Genomic DNA, 19,983 nt, shown 5'->3' with positions numbered 1-19,983 from the left:
TCATCTTGGTATCATTCTTTTCAGCCAGCGGTCGGCTTTCATGTAAAAGCAATCCTAGCAGCTAATTAGCCTCTAGACTGCTTTTACAAGCAGTGGGAGGGAATGCCCCACCCCACCGTCTTCCGTGTTTTTCTCTGGCTCTCCTGTCTCAACAGGGAACCTGAGAATACAGCCGGTGATTCAGCCAGCTGACCATAGAGCTAATCAGAGACCAGAGTGGCTCCAAACATCTCTATGGCCTAAGAAACCGGAAGCTACGAGCATTTCATGACTTAGATTTCGCCGGATGTAAACAGCGCCATTGGGAAATTGGGAAAGCATTTTATCATACCGATCTTGGTGTGGTCAGATGCTTTGAGGGCAGAGGAGAGATCTAGGGTCTAATAGACCCCAATTTTTTCAAAAAAGAGTACCTGTCACTACCTATTGCTATCATAGGGGATATTTACATTCCCTGAGATAACAATAAAAATGATTAAAAAAAAAAAAAATGAAAGGAACAGTTTAAAAATAAGATAAAAAAGCAAAAAAATAATAATAAAAAAAAAAAAAGCACCCCTGTCCCCCCTGCTCTTGCGCAAAGGCGAACGCAAGCGTTGGTCTGGCGTCAAATGTAAACAGCAATTGCACCATGCATGTGAGGTGTCACCGCGAACGTCAGATCGAGGACAGTAATTTTAGAAGTAGACCTCCTCTGTAAATCTAAAGTGGTAACCTGTAAAGGCTTTTAAAGGCTTTTAAAAATGTATTTAGTTTGTCACCACTGCACGTTTGTGCGCAATTTTAAAGCATGTCATGTTTGGTATCCATGTACTCGGCCTAAGATCATCTTTTTTATATCATCAAACATTTGGGCAATATAGTGTGTTTTAGTGCATTAAAATTTAAAAAAGTGTGTTTTTTCCCCAAAAAATGCGTTTGAAAAATCGCTGCGCAAATACTGTGTGAAAAAAAAATGAAACACCCACCATTTTAATCTGTAGGGCATTTGCTTTAAAAAAATATATAATGTTTGGGGGTTCAAAGTAATTTTCTTGCAAAAAAAAATAATTTTTTCATGTAAACAAAAAGTGTCAGAAAGGGCTTTGTCTTCAAGTGGTTAGAAGAGTGGGTGATGTGTGACATAAGCTTCTAAATGTTGTGCATAAAATGCCAGGACAGTTCAAAACCCCCCCAAATTACCCCATTTTGGAAAGTAGACACCCCAAGCTATTTGCTGAGAGGCATGTCGAGTCCATTGAATATTTTATATTGTGACACAAGTTGTGGGAAAGAGACAATTTTTTTTTTTTTTTTTTGCACAAAGTTGTCACTAAATGATATATTGCTCAAACATGCCATGGGAATATGTGAAATTACACCCCAAAATGCATTCTGTTACTTCTCCTGAGTACGGGGATACCACATGTGTGAGACTTTTTGGGAGCCTAGCCGCGTACGGGACCCTGAAAACCAAGCACTGCCTTCAGGCTTTCTAAGGGCGTAAATTTTTGATTTCACTCTTCACTGCCTGTCACAGTTTCGGAGGCCATGGAATGCCCAGGTGGCACAAAACCCCCCAAATGACCCTATTTTGAAAAGTAGACACCCCAAGCTATTTTCTGAGAGGTATAGTGAGTATTTTGCAGACCTCACTTTTTGTCACAAAGTTTTGAAAATTGAAAAAAGAAAAAAAAGTTTTTTCTTGTCTTTCTTCATTTTCAAAAACAAATGAGAGCTGCAAAATACTCACCATGCCTCTCAGCAAATAGCTTTGGGTGTCTACTTTCCAAAATGGGGTCATTTGGGGGGGTTTTCTGCCACCTGGGCATTCCATGGCCTTCGAAACTGTGATAGGCAGTGAAGAGTGAAATCAAAAATTTACACCCTTAGAAATCCTGAAGGCGGTGATTGGTTTTCGGGGCCCCGTACGCAGCTAGGCTCCCAAAAAGTCCCACACATGTGGTATCCCGTACTCAGGAGAAGCAGCCAAATGTATTTTGGGGTGCAATTCCACATATGCCCATGGCCTGTGTGAGCAATATATCATTTAGTGACAACTTTGTGCAAAAAAAAATTGTCACTTTCCCGCAACTTGTGTCAAAATATAAAATATTCCATGGACTCAACATGCCTCTCAGCAAATAGCTTGGGGTGTCTACTTTCCAAAATAGGGTAATTTGGGAGGGTTTTGTGCCATCTGGGCATTTTATGGCCTTCAAAACTGTGATAGGTAGTGAGGAGTGAAATAAAAAATGTACACCCTTAGAAATCCTGAAGGCGGTGATTTGTTTTCGGGGCCCCGTACGCTGCTAGGCTCCAAAAAAGTCACACACATGTGGTATCCCCATACTCAGGAGAAGCAGCTGAATGTATTTTGGGGTGCAATTCCACATATGCCCATGGCCTGTGTGAGCAATATATCATTTAGTGACAACTTTTTGTAAATTTTTTTTTTTTTTTTGTCATTATTCAATCACTTGGGACAAAAAAATAAATATTCAATGGGCTCAACATGCCTCTTAGCAATTTCCTTGGGGTGTCTACTTTCCAAAATGGGGTCATTTTGGGGGGTTTTGTACTGCCCTGCCATTTTAGCACCTCAAGAATTGACATAGGCAGTCATAAACTAAAAGCTGTGTAAATTCCAGAAAATGTACCCTAGTTTGTAGACGCTATAACTTTTGCGCAAACCAATAAATATACGCTTATTGACATTTTTTTTTACCAAAGACAAGTGGCCGAATACATTTTGGCCTAAATGTATGACTAAAATTGAGATTATTGGATTTTTTTTATAACAAAAAGTAGAAAATATCATTTGTTTTAAAATTTTTCGGTCTTTTTCCGTTTATAGCGCAAAAAATAAAAACGGCAGAGGTGATCAAATACCATCAAAAGAAAGCTCTATTTGTGGGAAGAAAAGGACGCAAATTTTGTTTGGGTACAGCATTGCATGACCGCGCAATTAGCAGTTAAAGCGACGCAGTGCCAAATTGGAAAAAGTCCTCTGGTCCTTATGCAGCATAGTGGTCCGGGGCTAAAGTAGTTAATGCTCTTCTTGCCCGGCCTATCAGTTTAAGTGGACAGCCGTGACTTGATAGGTTTGCAGTTGCTTGATAGGTTTTGCAGTGCTATACTCTTTCCATTTTCGGATGATGGATTGAAAAGTGCTCTGTGAGATGTTCAAAGCTTGGGATATTTTTTTATAACCTAACCCTGCTTTAAACTTCTCCACTTTATCAACTCTATCCTTGATCTGTCTTTTGTGTTCCTTGGCCTTCATGATCCTGTTTGTTCACTAAGGTTCTCTAACAAACCTCTGAGGGCTTCACAGAATAGCTGTATTTATACTGAGATTACATTAAACATAGGTGGACTCTTTTTACTAATGAGGCGACTTCTGAAGGCAATTGGTTACACTAGATTTTAGTTAGGGGTATCAGAGTAAAGGGGGATGATTGCAAATACACGCCACACCTTTCAGATATTTATTTCTGAAAAATTTTGAAAACCATTTATCATTTTCCTTCCACTTCACAATTATGTGTCACTTTGTGTTGGTCTATCACATAAAATCCCAATAAAATGCACTTACGTTTCTGTTTGTAACGTGACAAAATGTGGAAAATTCCAAGGGGTGTGAATACTTTTCAAGGCACTGTAGATATGGTAACTAGTATGACTCCATCCATATGCCTGCCCATTTTGGAGGATGACCCCATATATCCAAGACTATTTAAATGGCCACTGATTACCAGGTTGGTTTAGCTCTGAGGAAGGGGGCTTGTCCCCTGTAACACATCAGCCATTCTATCTTTTTGATCCTGGGATGGGTTACACAACATTTGGCTGAAGTACATCATTTTTTGCATGCTGTTTTTATCTGCTTGTGAGTATCCGTTTGTCTTGGTGGATTTAATAATTTTGTCCATGGTAATACACAAAGTGTTTGGGCCCTCCTTTGTGTGTTTTTTGCAGTTCATTGAGGTTTTTCTAGTCTGAGGAGGGAGGGCTGCACCCCAAAGAGGCATTGCTTATTGGAGCAATGTGAAAGAAAAAGCCCTAGATTTAGCGCTGGAGTGTTTTTGGAGAATGTAGTTGATAATGCTACTGTCCAAAGTTGTCTCTGTGCTCTTTTAAGGGCACTTTAATACATGTGGTGTGTTACTGGCCAGATCACCAGCTAAAAATAGGGGAAAAAGCCTAAAAAAAAACAAATGCAGCCACCACATCTACTGACTGGTAAGCTTAAAAATATTACCTTTTTGTTTTTGGGTTTAATACTGTTTTAAAAACTACAGAAAAAGAGATGGAGAGGCTGTCCAAGCTGCAGGGGCAAATATGCAGGCGGGAACATGCTTCAAAGAGGCCATGGCACAGTAGTAGTGGACACAGACCCACAATTCGGAACAATGAAGAGGCAGTAGCTGCACAACAAAAGACAGTTTCTTTGCTGGAGAAATTGGAGTCCTCCAAAATGCAGTGACCCAGGAAGTTGGAAGACTCCAAGAGGCCAGCTGGCTCACAAAAAAGCTGTGCAGCCAGCTGTACAACAATGACTGCATTGAAAGGCATCTGGTGCCTATTAGCAGATTATCACTGGAGAAGTATTGCCCGAGACAGACTGGGCATGCCCCTTTTCTGACTGCAGATCTCCAGCAGGCATAATTTTACCTGGCCCCAGCATCAGCATATAACTAGAAGATGTTGAAGGCTGATCTAAACCTGCCCATGTGCTCTCTAACCTGACCCAAGATTATCTGCAAACTGAGGTGCAAACCCCACTAAGATTATGAAGCTGGTCACACTGGGCTGCTTTGTGTGCAGTCTTTCCAAGAAACTGTACCATTGGGTTGCCCAGACTAAACCCCAGTCACTGAATGAGATTGCCACTGCAATGAAACTGGACAACTGTGCAAAAGGCTTCTTAGGGGACCCTTCCTCAACAAAAGAGCCACTTCGGAGGAAGAAGGGGCACTAAGTTGTCAGCAGATGAAATATGTGGTAGGAGGGGGTGTAGAGTGATCAGTGGGGTCCGGTCAAGCACATAGTTGCCTTGGTTTTGTGTGTGTGTGTGTGTGTGTGTGTGTGTGTGTGTGTGGTGGTGGTGGTGGGGGGTTTCGACAACAAATAGAGAGAATTATGTAAATTTGTTTACGCCAGTTGCATCCTAGTCTTTGAGAGTTCTGTGGAATTTAGAGGAGTGTCATTAAAAGTTGCAGTTAATTTCTCATGTGCAGTAGTGGATAGCAGACTAGAGAATTCAGGAAGTGCATGATTCTCGTGTTAAAAAAATGAGTGATAGGGGAGACCATCTCCCTCTCAAAACCTGGAGTCCTGGGAATTGTTGCTGCGTAATTCAGATACTTTCTCAAACTTGCTGTTCCTAACTAATGTAATTATGCACGATAGTCTCCCAGACCCTGGGGTCTGCGTGAATCTTAGGCTGTACCATATTCCCAAAGCCCGCTGAGAGATTGTGGGGACGGAAAGTATTCAGACCCCCTTAAATTTTTCACTCTTTGTTATATTGCAGCCAATCGCTAAAATCATTTAAGTTCATTTTTTTCCTCATTAACCACTTAAGGACTAGCCTCGTTTTGGATTTTAGGTGTTTACATATTTAAAACAGGTTTTTTTGCTAGAATATTACTTAGAACCCCCAAACATTATATATTGTTTTTTTCTAACACCCTAGAGAATAAAATGGCAGTCAATGCAATACTTTTTTTTGCACTGTATTTGTGCAGCGGTCTTATAAGCGCACTTTTTTTTTAAAAAATTCACTTTTTTGAATAAAAAAATAAGACAACAGTAAAGTTAGCCCAATTTTTTTTTTTATATTGTGAAATATAATGTTACGCCAAGTAAACTGATACCCAACAAATCATGCTTCAAAATTGCGCCCGCTCGTGGAATGACGTCAAACTTTTACCCTTAAAAATCTCCATAGGTGACATTTAAAAAATTCTACAGGTTGCATGTTTTGCGTTACAGAGGAGGTCTAGGGCTAGAATTATTGCTCTTGCTCTACCGGTCGCGGCGACACCTCACATGTGTGGTTTGACCACCGTTTTCATATGCGGGCTCTACTCACGTATGCGCTTGCTTCTGCGCGCGAGCTCGTCGGGACAAGGTGCTTTAAAAAAAAATTTTTATCTTATTTATTTTACTTTATTTAATTTATTTTTTCACTGTGTTTTTTTTTAAAAAAAATTTGGATCACTTTTATTCCTATTACAAGGAATGTAAACATCCCTTGTAATAGAAAAGAGCACAACAGGTCCTCCTAAATATGAGGTCTGGGGTCAAAAAGTCCTCAGATCTCCTATTTGGACTTAAATGCAAAACATTTTTTTAAAAAATTGTCGTTTGAAAAAATTACAAAAAAAATATGCCTTTAAGACAAATGGGCAGAGCTGATGTTATGACGTCGCTTCCGCCCTCCTTTGGTATGGAGACAGGTGGGGGCCATCTTAGCCTCACTCGTCTCCATACCCAGAAAGTGACAGGTCCCGATCGCTTCCGCCGCTACCGACGGCTCCAATAACGGTGATCTCGTGGCGAATCCGCCGCAGAGACCACCATTATCGGAAACACGACCAGCTCCTTTAAAGATGGATATGTCGGTTGTGGCAGCAGCTGCTGCTGTTACCGAGATATCCACCTTCAAAGTACCGACGTATATCTACAGGAGCCGGTCGGTAAGTGGTTAATGTACACACAGCACCCCATATTGACAGAAAAACACAGAATTGTTGACATTTTTGCAGATTTATTAATAAAAGAAAAACTGAAATAACACATGGTCCTAAGTATTCAGACCCTTTGCTGTGACACTCATATATTTAACTCAGGTGCTGTCCATTTTTTCTGATCATCCTTGAGATCGTTCTACACCTTCATTTGAGTCCAGCTGTGTTTGATTATACCGATTGAACTTGATTAGGAAAGCCACACACCTGTCTATATAAGACCTTACAGCTCACAGTGCATGTCAGAGCAAATGAGAATCATCAGGTCAAAGGAACTGCCTGAAGAGCCCAGAGACAGAATTGTGGCAAGGCACAGATCTGGCCAAGGCCACAAAAAAATTCTGCTGCACTTAAGGTTCCTAAAAGCACAGTGGCCTCCATAATCCTTAAATGGAAGACGTTTGGGACAACCAGAACCCTTCCTAGAGCTGGCCGTCTGGCCAAACTGAGCTATCGGGGGAGAAGAGCCTTGGTGAGAGAGGTAAAGAAGAACCCAAAGATCACTGTGGCTGAGCTCCAGAGATGCAGTCGGGAGATGGGGGAAAGTTGTAGAAAGTCAACCATCACTGCAGCTCTCCACCAGTCGGGGCTTTATGGCAGAGTGGCCCGACGGAAGACACATGAAAACCTGCATGGAGTTTGCTAAAAAACACCTGAAGGACTCCAAGATGGTGAGAAATAAGATTCTCTGGTCTGATGAGACCAAGATAGAACTTTTAGGCCTTAATTCTAAGCGGTATGTGTGGAGAAAACCAGGCACTGCTCATCACCTGTCCAATACAGTCCCAACAGTGAAGCATGGTGGTGGCAGCATCATGCTGTGGGGGTGTTTTTCAGCTGCAGGGACAGGACGACTGGTTGCAATTGAGGGAAAGATGAATGCGGCCAAATACAGGGATATCCTGGACGAAAACCTTCTCCAGAGTGCTCAGGACCTCAGACTGGGCCGAAGGTTTACCTTCCAGTAAGACAATGACCCTAAGCACACAGCTAAAATAACAAAGGAGTGGCTTCAAAACAACTCTGTGACTGTTCCTGAATGGCCCAGCCAGAGCCCTGACTTAAACCCAATTGAGCATCTCTGGAGAGTCCTAAAAATGGCTGTCCACCAACGTTTACCATCCAACCTGACAGAACTGGAGAGTATCTGCAAGCTGGAATGGCAGAGGATCCCCAAATCCAGGTATGAAAAACTTGTTGCATCTTTCCCAAAAAGACTCATGGCTGTATTAGATCAAAAGGGTGTTTCTAAATACTGAGCAAAGGGTCTGAATTCTTAGGACCATGTAATATTTCAGTTTTTCTTTTTTAATAGATCTGCAAAAATGTCAACAATTCTGTGTTTTTCTGTCAAAATGGGGTGCTGTGTGTACATTAATGAGGAAAAAAAATGAACTTAAATGATTTTAGCAAATGGCTGCAATATAACAAAGAGTGAAAAATTTAAGGGGGTCTGAATACTTTCTGTCCCCACTGTATATGAAATCTCCAAGCTGGACACATATCCAATTCTTCAGCTGGACAAATTAATTGAAAGATTGGGTCCAGCCTGGTATGTCACCTCTCACAATCTAACAGTAGAGTTTTGGCACTATACCAATATTCTATTTGAGCTGCAAGGGGCCCTGGCCACCTTTCAGAGAGCCATAGACAAAGTCCTGAGATCACATAAGGAATTCTCAGGGGTCTACCTAGATGACACTGAGACACTTGAGACTGATGGGGCATGATTGGACTGGAAGGGGCTCACTATCTGGGTATGTGGATTTAATCTTGACTTTACCAGCTTGGCCACACAATTGACTGACCTCAAAAAGATAAACTTTCCTTGTCATCTGCTGGACCCCCAGGCAGAAACCGCATTCTGCCAGTTAAAACAGGCTTATTGACAGAAACCAGTCCTTGTAGCCCCAGACTTTCAGAAAGTGTTAATGGTGCAAACTGATTCTCCAGACTCTGGCACCTTGCTTCTACCTTAAGTGAACAATATATACTTGACAGGGGTACAAATTCTTCCTGACTATTTAAAACTACAAAAAAATACATTTTTTTCGCCATACATATACTTTATTTTATACATAACTTCTGATTGTGTATAAAAGTATATTAATTATAAAAAAATAGTGTTTTTAACCATCTTACCACTGCCATTTGTGCCATATGGAAGTTGAAATTTGGACTGTGATGTGACCCAGAAAAAATCTCTGAGCGTCAGAAAAACAGGATGGTCTCTGGAATACCTGAAACACAATAGCAAATTATTTTATAAGATTGTTTGCCAAAGCGTGACAGTATTCAGTTGGTGCAGAGGTCAGGTTGGTGGTAAACAACTGACCAAAGTGTATAGCCACTTGGAGACCAAGCCTTTTCTGGCCCTTTTCTTTTACAAGCTTAAATCAGTATTTTTTGCTAGAACCCCCCCCCCCCAAAACATTATATATATAAAATATTTTTAGCAGAGACCCTAGAGAATAAAATGGCAATTGTTGCAATATTTTATGTAATATGTTATGTCATACTGTATTTGTGCAGCTGTTTTTCAAATGCATTTTAAAAGAAAAAAATACCCAATTTTGATGCAAAAAACAATATGTAACCCAATTTTTTGGTAAAATATAAAAGTTGATATTACTCCAAGTAAACAGATACCTAACATGTTACGCTTTAAAATTGCTCATGGAATGGCGACAAACTACAATACTCATAGGCAACGCTTTAAAACATTTTACAGGTTACCTGTTTAACTACCTCAATACAGGGCACGTACACCCCCTTCCTGCCCAAGCCATTTTTCAGTTTTCAGCGCTGTCGCACTTTGAATGACAATTGCGCGGTCGTGTTACACTGCACCTTAATTAAATTTTTATCATTTTTTTCCCACAAATAGAGCTTTCTTTTGGTGGTATATGATCACCTCTGCGGTTTTTATTTCTTGCGCTATAAACAAAAGAAGAGGGACAATTTTGAAAAAACACAATATTTTTTACTTTTTGCTATAATAAATATCCAATTTTTTTTTTTTTTTTTTAACAAATTTTTTCCTCAGTTTAGGCCGATACGTATTCTTCTACATATTTTTGGTAAAAAAAAATTGCGATAAGCGTATATTGATTGGTTTGCGCAAAAGTTATAGCGTCTACAAAATACGGGATAGATTTATAGCATTTTTATTATTTATTTATTTTTTACTAGTAATGGCGGCGATCTGCAATTTTTATTGTGACTGCGATATTGCGGCGGACACATCGGACACTTTTGACACATTTTTGGGACCATTCACATTTATACAGCGATCAATGCTATAAAATTGCATTGATTACTGTGTAAATGTGACTGGCAGGGAAGGGGTTAACACTAGGGGGCGCTCGAGGGGTTAATGTATTACCTAAGGAGGTGATTCTAACTGTGGGGAGAGGGGACTGACTGGGGGAGGTGACTGATCGCTGTCCCTATGTACAAGGGACACGCCATCGGTCTCCTCTCCTCTCTGACAGGACGTGGATCTGTGTTTACATGCACAGATCCACGCTCCTGCTGTGTTACCCGGCAATCGCGGGTGCCCGGCGGACATCGCGGCCGCCGGGCACGCGCACCGGGTCCCGAGTGACACGGCGGGCGCGCGCGGGCGCCGCCGGCGGCGCGCGCGCGCCCCCTATTGGCTCGGGAAGGCGAGGACGTCATATGACGTCCTCCCAGAATAACAGAAGCCTCGTCCAGCCGTCATATGACGGTGGGCGGTGGCTTAGCGGTTAAAGTTACAGAGGTGGTCTAGCGCTAGAATTATTGTTCTCTCTCCAATGTTTGCTGCAATACCTCACGTGTACTGCGAACACTGTTCACTTGCGTGCGCGACTTACGTATGCGTTTCTGTGCGTGAGCACGGAGGGATGAGGGCGCTTTAAATTTTTTTTTCCTTTTTAACACTGTCCCTTTAATTTTTTTTTTTCATTTTGATCACTTTTATTTCTATTACAAGGAATGTAAACAAAGAAATAAGGCATGTAAAGTAGTGAGTGTACAGCTTGTATAACAGTGTAAATTTGCTGTCCCCTCAAAATAACTCAACACACAGCCATTAATGTCTAAACCGCTGGCAACAAAAGTGAGTACACCCCTAAGTGAAAATGTCCAAATTGGGCCCAATTACCCATTTTCCCTCCCCAATGTCATGTGATTAGTGTTACAAGGTCTCAGGTGTAAATGGGGAGCAGGTGTGTTAAATTTGGTCTTATCACTCTCACTCTCTCATTCTGTTTACTGGAAGTTCAACATGGCACCCCATGGCAAAGAACTCTCTGAGGATCTGAAAAAAGAATTGTTGCTCTAAAAAAAGATGGCCTAGGTTATAAGAAGATTGCCAAGGCCCTGAAACAGAGATTCAGCATGGTGGCCATTACTATACAGCAGTTTAACAGGACGGGTTCCACTCAGAACAGGCCTCACCATGGTTGACCAAAGAAGTTGAGTGCGCATGCTCAGTGTCATATCCAGAGGTTGTCTTTGGAAAAAAGACTTATAAGTGCTGCCAGCAATGCTGCAGAGGTTGAAGGGGTGGGGGGTCAGCCTGTCAGTGCTCAGACCATATGCCGCACACTTCATCAAATTGGTCTTCATGGCTGTTGTCCAGAAGCAAGCCTCTTCTAAAGATGATGCACAAGAAAGCCCGCAAACCGTTTGTGGAAGACAAGCAGACTAATTACATGGATTACTGGAACCATGTTCTGTGGTCTGATGAGACCAAGATAAACTTGTTTGCTTCAGATGGTATCAAGCGTGTGTGGTGGAAACCAGGGGAGGAGTACAAAGACAAGTATGTCTTGCCTACAGTCAAGCATGGTGGTGAGAGTGTCATGGTCTGGGGCTGCATGAGTGCTGCTGGCACTGGGGAGCTACAGTGACATACTGAAGCAGAGCATGATCCCTTCCCTTCGGAGACCGGGCCGCAGGGCAATATTCCAACATGAAAACGACCCCAAACACACCTCCAAGATGACCACTGTCTTGCTAAAGAAGTTGAGGGTAAAGGTGATGGACTGGCTGAGCATGTCGAGACGTTAACCCTATTGAGCATCTGTGGGGCATCCTCAAATGGAAGGTGAGGGAGCGCAAGGTCTCTAACATCCACCAGCTCCATGATGTCATCATGGAAGAGTGAAAGAGTACTCCAGTGGCAACCTGTGAAGCTCTGGTGAACTTCATGCCCAAGAGGGTTAGGGCAGTACAGGAAAATAAGTGGCCACACAAAATATTGACTCTTTCGGCCCAATTTGGACATTTTCACTTGGGGTGTACTCATTTTTGTTGCCAGCGGTTTAGATATTAATGGTTGCATGTTGAGTTATTTTGAGGGCACAGCAAATTTACACTGTTATACAAGCTGTACTCTCACTACTTTACCATTGTAGCAAAGTGTCATCTCTTCAGTGTTGTCACGTGAAAAAATAGAATAAAATATTTACAAAAATGTGAGGGGTGTACTCACTTTTGTGAAATACTGTATATACATAAGTGGACAGTAAACACTCTATTGAAAGAAGGACTGGTTGTGAATAACTGTAGATCCTGCTTATAAAACTAATCAATGCTTCTATTTCACATGTACATTTGAAAAATAACAGAATCTGACTGATATGTGTTCAGTACCTCTGGTTTCCTTTGCACTAGTATAGCTGTAAGGATACAATTGATATAAATCCCTATGTATGGTAGAATTTTGAAGAGTGAAAAAAACCTGGGTCTGTGAAAAGGAAACCTATACAGGGCCCAGCGTGCCCAGACTTAAAGCAGAACTAAACCCTCCTATCATTTCAGCCATGCTCTTCAACTGGCATGATGCTGCTCATGTGATCAGGTATGACACCAGCTATTTGACGGTTTGACAGTTTGGTTGAGGTGATTGTAGCCGTATTAGTGCAATTGTGACAGAGAAAATTGACAGTTTGGTTGAGAACACAACCAATTTGTCAGTTACATGCCTGGTATGTAATTGTTTTTTGGAACTGTTGAAACAGAACAATACTCACCTCGACTCCAGTGATGCAGCGTCCCCGAGCTCCCTGCTCGGCCACTGACATCTTCAATCGGGCAGATTCTGGATCTCGATCACCGCATGCACGGTTGTTCAGTCAGATTCGGCATTGCTGAAGTTTACAGGGAGCTGCGCATGCAAAATCTAATATATGGCAACATGTAGAACAAACCTTGTTTATGTTTAAACTTTTCAGTTAACCTCATAGCTGCAGATCATCTGTGAGTAACTGCCCAACAGTGTATAATCCTCCACAGTGCAAATGCTTTGCTGCCTGCTTAATAGGTCACAGGTAAAAATGACTGCTTTAGGGAGGGTTCATAATAGAAGCAGAATATTACTTGCTTTTTGTACATGAGCTTCTTTTTTATTTTGGATAGAGTAAGGAAGGGTTAGAGATTCTGACATTGCTGCCACTGAAGATTGCAGAAAGCTTTCTTGGTTGCTGCCTGGACTTGTGCTCAACACTAGGACTAAGGAGGTTCAGCAGTTTTTTGCAAACTAATGCAATTTGGCCTTACTGTAATACAACACAATTGTGGGTGGATGACCAGTCAGTCATGATGTGCAGATCACATGCCAGCTATGCTGCTAGCTCCTGACCCTCTCCGCCACTGTTCAGATTTTCAGTCAGAGCAGCAATGTGCAATGCAGAGCTAAGGGAAGGTTTTGGCTCTGAGGTGTTATATGACAATTGAGGGAAGACCTGGGAGGATTGTCCTCACTCTGCTGGGCTCCATTACATCTGAGGTCTGGTGAGTGAAATTTACAGGGGGAGCAGGGGATTCATCCTGTGCTAATGACCCCTGCGCTATGTTCCTTCTGACATCTGAACTTCTGTGTTACCAGTGACCCCTGCACTCTGCATTACTTACAACTGACCCCTGCATTCTGTGTTACTACTGACCTTTGAACTCTGATTTACTTACTACTAACCTCTGGACACTGTGTTTCATGCTACTGACCTCTAAACTCTACATTACATACTACTGACCTTTGCCACTTTTATCACTAATCCCTGTACTCTGCATTATTTACTACTGTCTCCTGCAGTCTGTGTTACTATTGACCTCTGAACTCTGCATTACTTACTACTGATCATGCACTCTGTGTTACTTACTACTGGCCCCTATAGTCTGTGTTACTACTGACCAATGTAGTCTGTGTTACTAGTGATCTCTGAATTCTTCATTGTTTACTACTGACCCCTGCACTCTGCTGGGCTTACTACTGACCCTTGCAGTTTGTGTTACTTACTACTGACTGCTGCTGTCTCTTACTACTGACTGTCAGGGTATTTATACTGAAATATTAAACTGTTTTTTTATGGAAATCAGTAAAAATTTTTGATTTAGGAGATCTCCACGTATTTACAAAAAACACCCAAATAACTCAAATTTGTTTATCTGCTCTAATTTGAAGACCGAAAGGAATATAATATTGTGCACAAATATATATTTATTAACTAAAATTCAGTGCAAAATAATATCAGAATATAACTGGTGATAAACACAGAATATGAATCCAAATATCAACAATATGGGTAATACAGATGATGAGACAATAACCACAAGCTCTAGTTTTAAAATACCAATGTCTTAAAACTTAGTAACTGCTTTGTAAATAGTTAACAGATTCTCAGTGGCTCTGCAGATGAGGAAATAAACAAGTGTTGATTTTGACACATGACTTCTTTCCAACAAACAGACCTTGCAAGCTCAAACTATTCTTAACAGTATATGGACAAAATTTGTTATACCATATACAACCTTGGTAATTTAACCAAGACTTATATTTAAGTAAGGATAAATCACAACATCACAACTAAACCATTGACAAGTCTTTGAACTCAGCTTTGTTGAGATATACCAAATGTGTATTTCTCTTTATTTGGAATAGAAGTATGTCATACTGCAGTTAGAAATAAAACCATTCCAATAATAATGTTATGTATTTGTTAAAATAATTCAATTACCAATAGGCAGAAGAAAATGACACTTTACCAGAAATATAAGAATCTTTTGTCTGTGCGATATCAGCTGTGTAACCCAAGGGACCTTTCTCTTTCTGATATTTCCGTGCTTTCACACTGGGGCGCTGCGCTCGCAGGACGTTAAAAAAAAGTCCTGCAAGCAGCATCTTTGGAGCGGTGTATACACCGCTCCTGCCCATTGAAATGAATGGACACCACTGCCGAAGTGCTTGCCAAGCGCTTCAGCAGCGGCGCTACACGGGCACATTTAACCCTTTATTCAGCCACTGGCGGGGGTTAAAAGCATCCCTCTAGGGGATGAATAGCGCCGCTAAAACTAATGTAAAGCGCCGCTAAAACTAGCAGCGTTTTATCGTCAATGCCCACCCACCCCAGTGTGAAAGCAGCCTTAATGCTGTCTGTATCCACCCTTTATCCACCAAAAAGTAGGTGTGGATATGCCTTTCACATCATGAATGACGTCAATTACATGTCATTTCCCTCATAACTACCGGCAGAGGGCAGTACTTTCCCTTACGCACAATGATCAATAGGGGGCAGTGTTGGATTAAAATTGATTTCGGAATGTTATTTAACCACTTCCCGCCCGGCCTATAGCAGATTGACGGCTGGGCGGTGGTTCAGTTATCCTGACTCTGTGTCATATGATGTCCAGCAGGATAACAGCCGCCGCGCGCCCGTGGGGGCGCGCTTCGCTGCGATTGGTGGAGCGGTGTGTCAGTCTGACACACCGCTCCATCGATCTTGGTAAAGAGCCTCTGGCGGAGGCTCTTTACCACATGATCAGCCGTGTCCAATCACGGCTGATCACGATGTCAACAGGAAAAGCCATTGATCGGCTTTTCCTCACTCTCGTCTGACAGACGCGAGTAGAGGGTAGCCGATCGGCGGCTCTCCTGACAGGAGGGGTCTGCGCTGATTGTTTATCAGTGCAGCCCCCCCTCGGATGCCCACACTAGACCACCATGGAAACCGCCAGGACCACCAGAGAAGGGGGCAACATGTGGATGGCCAGGTATGTACCCCATGGCCATCCACATGTGCAAATTATGCCCAATCTGTGCCAATCAGTGCCCACAAATGGGCACTGACTGGCACCATTATATATCAGTGATGCCCAGCAATGCCACCCATCAGTGTCATCAGTGCCACCAATCAGTGTCAGTGCCACCCATCAGTGTCCATTGGTGCCACCTGTCAGTGCCCATCCGTGCCCATCAGTGCCCACCTATCAGTGCCCATCTGTGCTAACTATCAGTGCCACCCATAAGTACCCATCAGTGCCATCCATAAGTACCCATCAATGCCACCTACGAGTGCCCATCAGTGCCGCCTATAAATGCCCATCAGTGCCACCTATGAGTGCCCATCAGTGCCACATACCAGTGCCTATCATCAGTGCCACCTCATCAGTGCTGCCTTATCAGTCCCCGCCAGTGCAGCCATATCAGTGCCCGTCATTGAAGAAGAAAACCTACTTATTTACAAAAATTTTAACAGAAACAAAGATTTTTTGTTACACAAAAAATAAAAACCACAGAGGTGATCAAATACCACCAAAAGAAAGCTCTATTTGTGGGAACAAAATGATAAAAAATTTGTTTGGGTGCGGGGCTGTATGACCGCGCAATTGTCATTCAAATTGTGACAGCGCTAAAAGCTGAAAATTGGCCTGGGCAGAAAGGTGTCTAAGTGCCTGCCATTGAAGTGGTTAAGATGTCAACTTCCCATCCTAAATAACCTTTGACTTAAGCCCAGAAGAAAAACTATAAACTATCATGTGATGTCTCTTTAATGGCATTTTATGTCAGACTTTGCTAGACTTTTATCTCTTCATGGGATATGTGGCTTGAAGAAAGTTTTGGATAAGGCCATTAACTTAACTTCTCACATAACTTGAAAGCTAAGTCATGGCTACGAGAAACACACAGGCTATTCATAAATATTACCACTGATGATGTTCTCTTGTATATTTATCCTCATACCTAGGACTTTAAACATACACCCTTCATATTAATAATATAGACTAATATATTTCAATGATTAATATTCAACAATAGATATGAATATTCTAAAAAAAATATATATATATAAAAATACATAAACCAAGGATATATGTAAAATTATCGAATTAAGTAAGCATATAATCTCTCCAATATATTGTAATAATAATATAATATAAATTATTGCTAATACAATAACCTGAGGCTTGTTTATACATTTTTGAATAAGCCCTATTTTCTCAGTCATGAAAAGGAAGAAAAAATGTATACCTTTCTATTCATTGTTCATTTGAAACATGAGACATTAGTATCATTATAACAAAAACTTTGGCCTAATGGCTAGTTTCTTATCTTGTCTGGCTGACAGGAATTCAGAATTAGGACTTGGGAAAAACTAAGATAAGACTCTTAAAGTCTCCTTGTAAGAAACCTTGTTTAAAATCATGAACTCGTATTCACCTTAAAAGAGAAAAAAAAAATATATAGCATAAAATGGCTCCCAATATGCTCATTTATACATATCAAAAATATATGATATGCAGAGGCCTTAGAAATGAATTATTTTTAGCCCCAAAAGTTCTGACATGACTTTTGAATTCTTTGTTATTTACTATTGACCCCTTCACTCTGCAATACTTACTACTTACCCCTGCATTCTGTGTTACTACTGACTTCTGAAAGTTGCCTTACCTATTGACTCCTGACCTCTTATTTACTACTGAATCCTGAATGCTGTGCTACATAGTACTGACATCTTCTGCATTACTTACCACTGACCTCTGTTACTTACTACTGACTTTTGAATACTGTGTTACTCCTGACCCTTGAACTCTGTGCTACATACTACTAACCTCTAAATGCTGGGTTACTTACTGTTGACCCCTAAACTCTACGTTGCTTGCTACTGACCCTTGCACCCTGTGTTACTTCTTACTTTTGACCCCTGAACTCTTCAGACCTTCCTTACATTTTTTTGATCTGACAAGTTGTCACCATCCCTCCTGGTTGACAGCTATCCCTAAAAGTCAGTTTCTACATATAAAGCGGAATTGTAAAAATGTCAGCTATTATTCTTCCTTACATTTTAATGGACCTTGCTTTGGTTATTTAAAAAAAAAAACAAAAGCATAAATAAAGCTTGTTGTGCTCTTGGGGTCTCTGAGCTCTTCCTTGTTGTTCAGGTAGATCGCCACCTCTCCATAGTTGCCTACCCCTTCTCTCGTTCCCACCTATTGACATTGTTTGCATGTAATCAGTGACAGTTACTTACTTGCTTATTACAAGTGCAGCTCTGGAAGCAACTTGCCCTTGGATGCACATCTGCACAGGGTTCCGATGTAAACTGTTAAAGAAAAAGTAACTTTATAATGTTAGGCACTGTCCTTATTCTCCCGCTATGTATGTAATTGTATTTTCTTAAGCATACAACTAGTTTTGTTTTGTTTTGTTTTTCCGCCAAATTGCACTTTTTTTCAAGGAAAACAGCACTTTGGTTAAAAAGATATAGCCTAGATAATTGTCATGCAAGCCATTTTATATGTTAACGCAATACGAAGGACCTTTCAATTTTGACCTACAGCAACTGCAATTTTCTGATAGATATTACCAGAAAATAAAAAAAATTCTGCAAAGATATAAATTTTGGTGAAATACTTTTTAAATCATGGGCAAAGGGATGCTGGAGCTTTAGCTGTTCATTACAACATTGAAAAGAGAGTAAATGGACCGGCGCAACAAACAAAATAGAGGAAAAAAACATACACAACATACAATGTACGATGAAACCCTATGGATAATAAAACTGGCCACATAAATAATGGGATAAGTGCAAATTAGAGGGAAGGGGGGAATAAAAGTCTGTAAGTCCAATGGTAAAAGATATAAATAAAGGCAGCAGCCGTCCTCAGAGAAAAGCCAGACTCTGTGACTCAAAATGCTTCCTGTTTTCTTTCTACATTACGATATTGAGGCTGGTTTCACACTTATGCGAATTGGATGTTGGTTTACCCGCATCGAATTCGCATGACAGGAGCCGGGTCACATATCTCCGAAGCAGCTGTGGAGCGGCTTGCACAGGAGTTCTGTGTGTCTTTGGCTCCATTTCAGGCAAAAATTTGGCCCTGATTCGTCCCTAAAAATGGAGAACAGGGACGCATCGGACCCCTGCTGCGAACCGCATCTGTCTTGGATGTGAACCCAGCCTGAGACTGTTGATGTGGTTATAATGGAGGCAGATTCTCCAACTTTACAGTCAGTTTAGAAAAGGTCATGTTTAGAACTTCATCTTCAGAACAGGAGCAGGGGACAATCTGCAACATACAGTAGTTTGATGGATATCATTGCAATGTTTATAGTACTGTGTTTCCCTGAAAATAAGCCGGGTCTTATATTCATTTTGGCAACAACCAACACAGTAGGGCTTATTTTCAGGGCAGGTCTTACAATGTAATGTGCTGTCTTCTCTCCTCCTCTCCCTCCCTGCCTGTCAGGAATCTCCAGTGTGAACTGAGTTAAAATCCTTGTAAAGTCCTATAATCCACTCTATTACTGTAGAACAGGGGTCAGCAACCTATGGCCCGTGGGCCGCACCTGGTCAGCCACCGCTAAATGCCCGGCCCGTCAGTGCCCATGATTAATTCACGGGCACACTGCCAGTAGACATTTTAGCCGCTGTCCTCTTCATTGGACAGCGGCGAGCGGCCAGTATCACAGGGCTGGATGGGGGCGGGAACCACTGGAGTTAACTTTTTACATTAAACAGCAGGTGATTGGTTGCTGGTCGATCCTAGCAACCAATCGCCAGCCTGTTAATGTGAAAAGTTAACTTCAGCAGTCCAGCCTGTGATGCCGCTCTCAGCTGCGCTGTACACCTGTGTAAGATAGGAGAGTTCTACCTACACAGCGTGTTTGTGTGTGTGTGTGTGTATGGGGGGGGGCAGGGGGGGCAGAGGACACTATGTGGACAAAAGATTATTGGTGGGGCAAGGGACAGAGGATTGTTGGTGGAGCAGGGGACAGAGGATTGTTGGTGGAGCAGAGGACAGAGGATTGTTGGTGGAGCAGGATACGGTGGACACTGCTTTGGGGGGGCACAGGAAACTGTTATGGGGGAGGTGGCAGAGGACACTGCAATAGGGGGGACCCTATTAGGGACCCCATCCCCCCTAGGGACGGGGCCCCCATCTCCCCTAATGGCAGGAACCTCATTTTCCCTAGGGACAA

General features: G+C 41.8%; 1 protein-coding gene across 1 annotated transcript in view; it reads right to left on the bottom strand.

Moving 5' to 3' along the window:
* Window positions 1-19,983, bottom strand: part of LOC141111197 (CMP-N-acetylneuraminate-beta-galactosamide-alpha-2,3-sialyltransferase 4-like) — a 154,363-nt gene that overhangs the window by 122,341 nt on the left and 12,039 nt on the right. The window contains exons 2-3 of the mRNA XM_073603281.1: window positions 18,032-18,103; window positions 8,880-8,977 (exon numbers count right to left, since the gene is read on the bottom strand). Coding sequence (XP_073459382.1) covers window positions 8,880-8,977; window positions 18,032-18,103 — 170 coding nt within the window. The remainder of the gene's footprint in view (window positions 1-8,879; window positions 8,978-18,031; window positions 18,104-19,983) is intronic.

The sequence above is a fragment of the Aquarana catesbeiana genome, linkage group LG10, assembly GCF_042186555.1.
Source record: "Aquarana catesbeiana isolate 2022-GZ linkage group LG10, ASM4218655v1, whole genome shotgun sequence".
NCBI lineage: Eukaryota > Metazoa > Chordata > Amphibia > Anura > Ranidae > Aquarana > Aquarana catesbeiana.
This window is presented reverse-complemented; position numbering and strand designations above follow the sequence as displayed.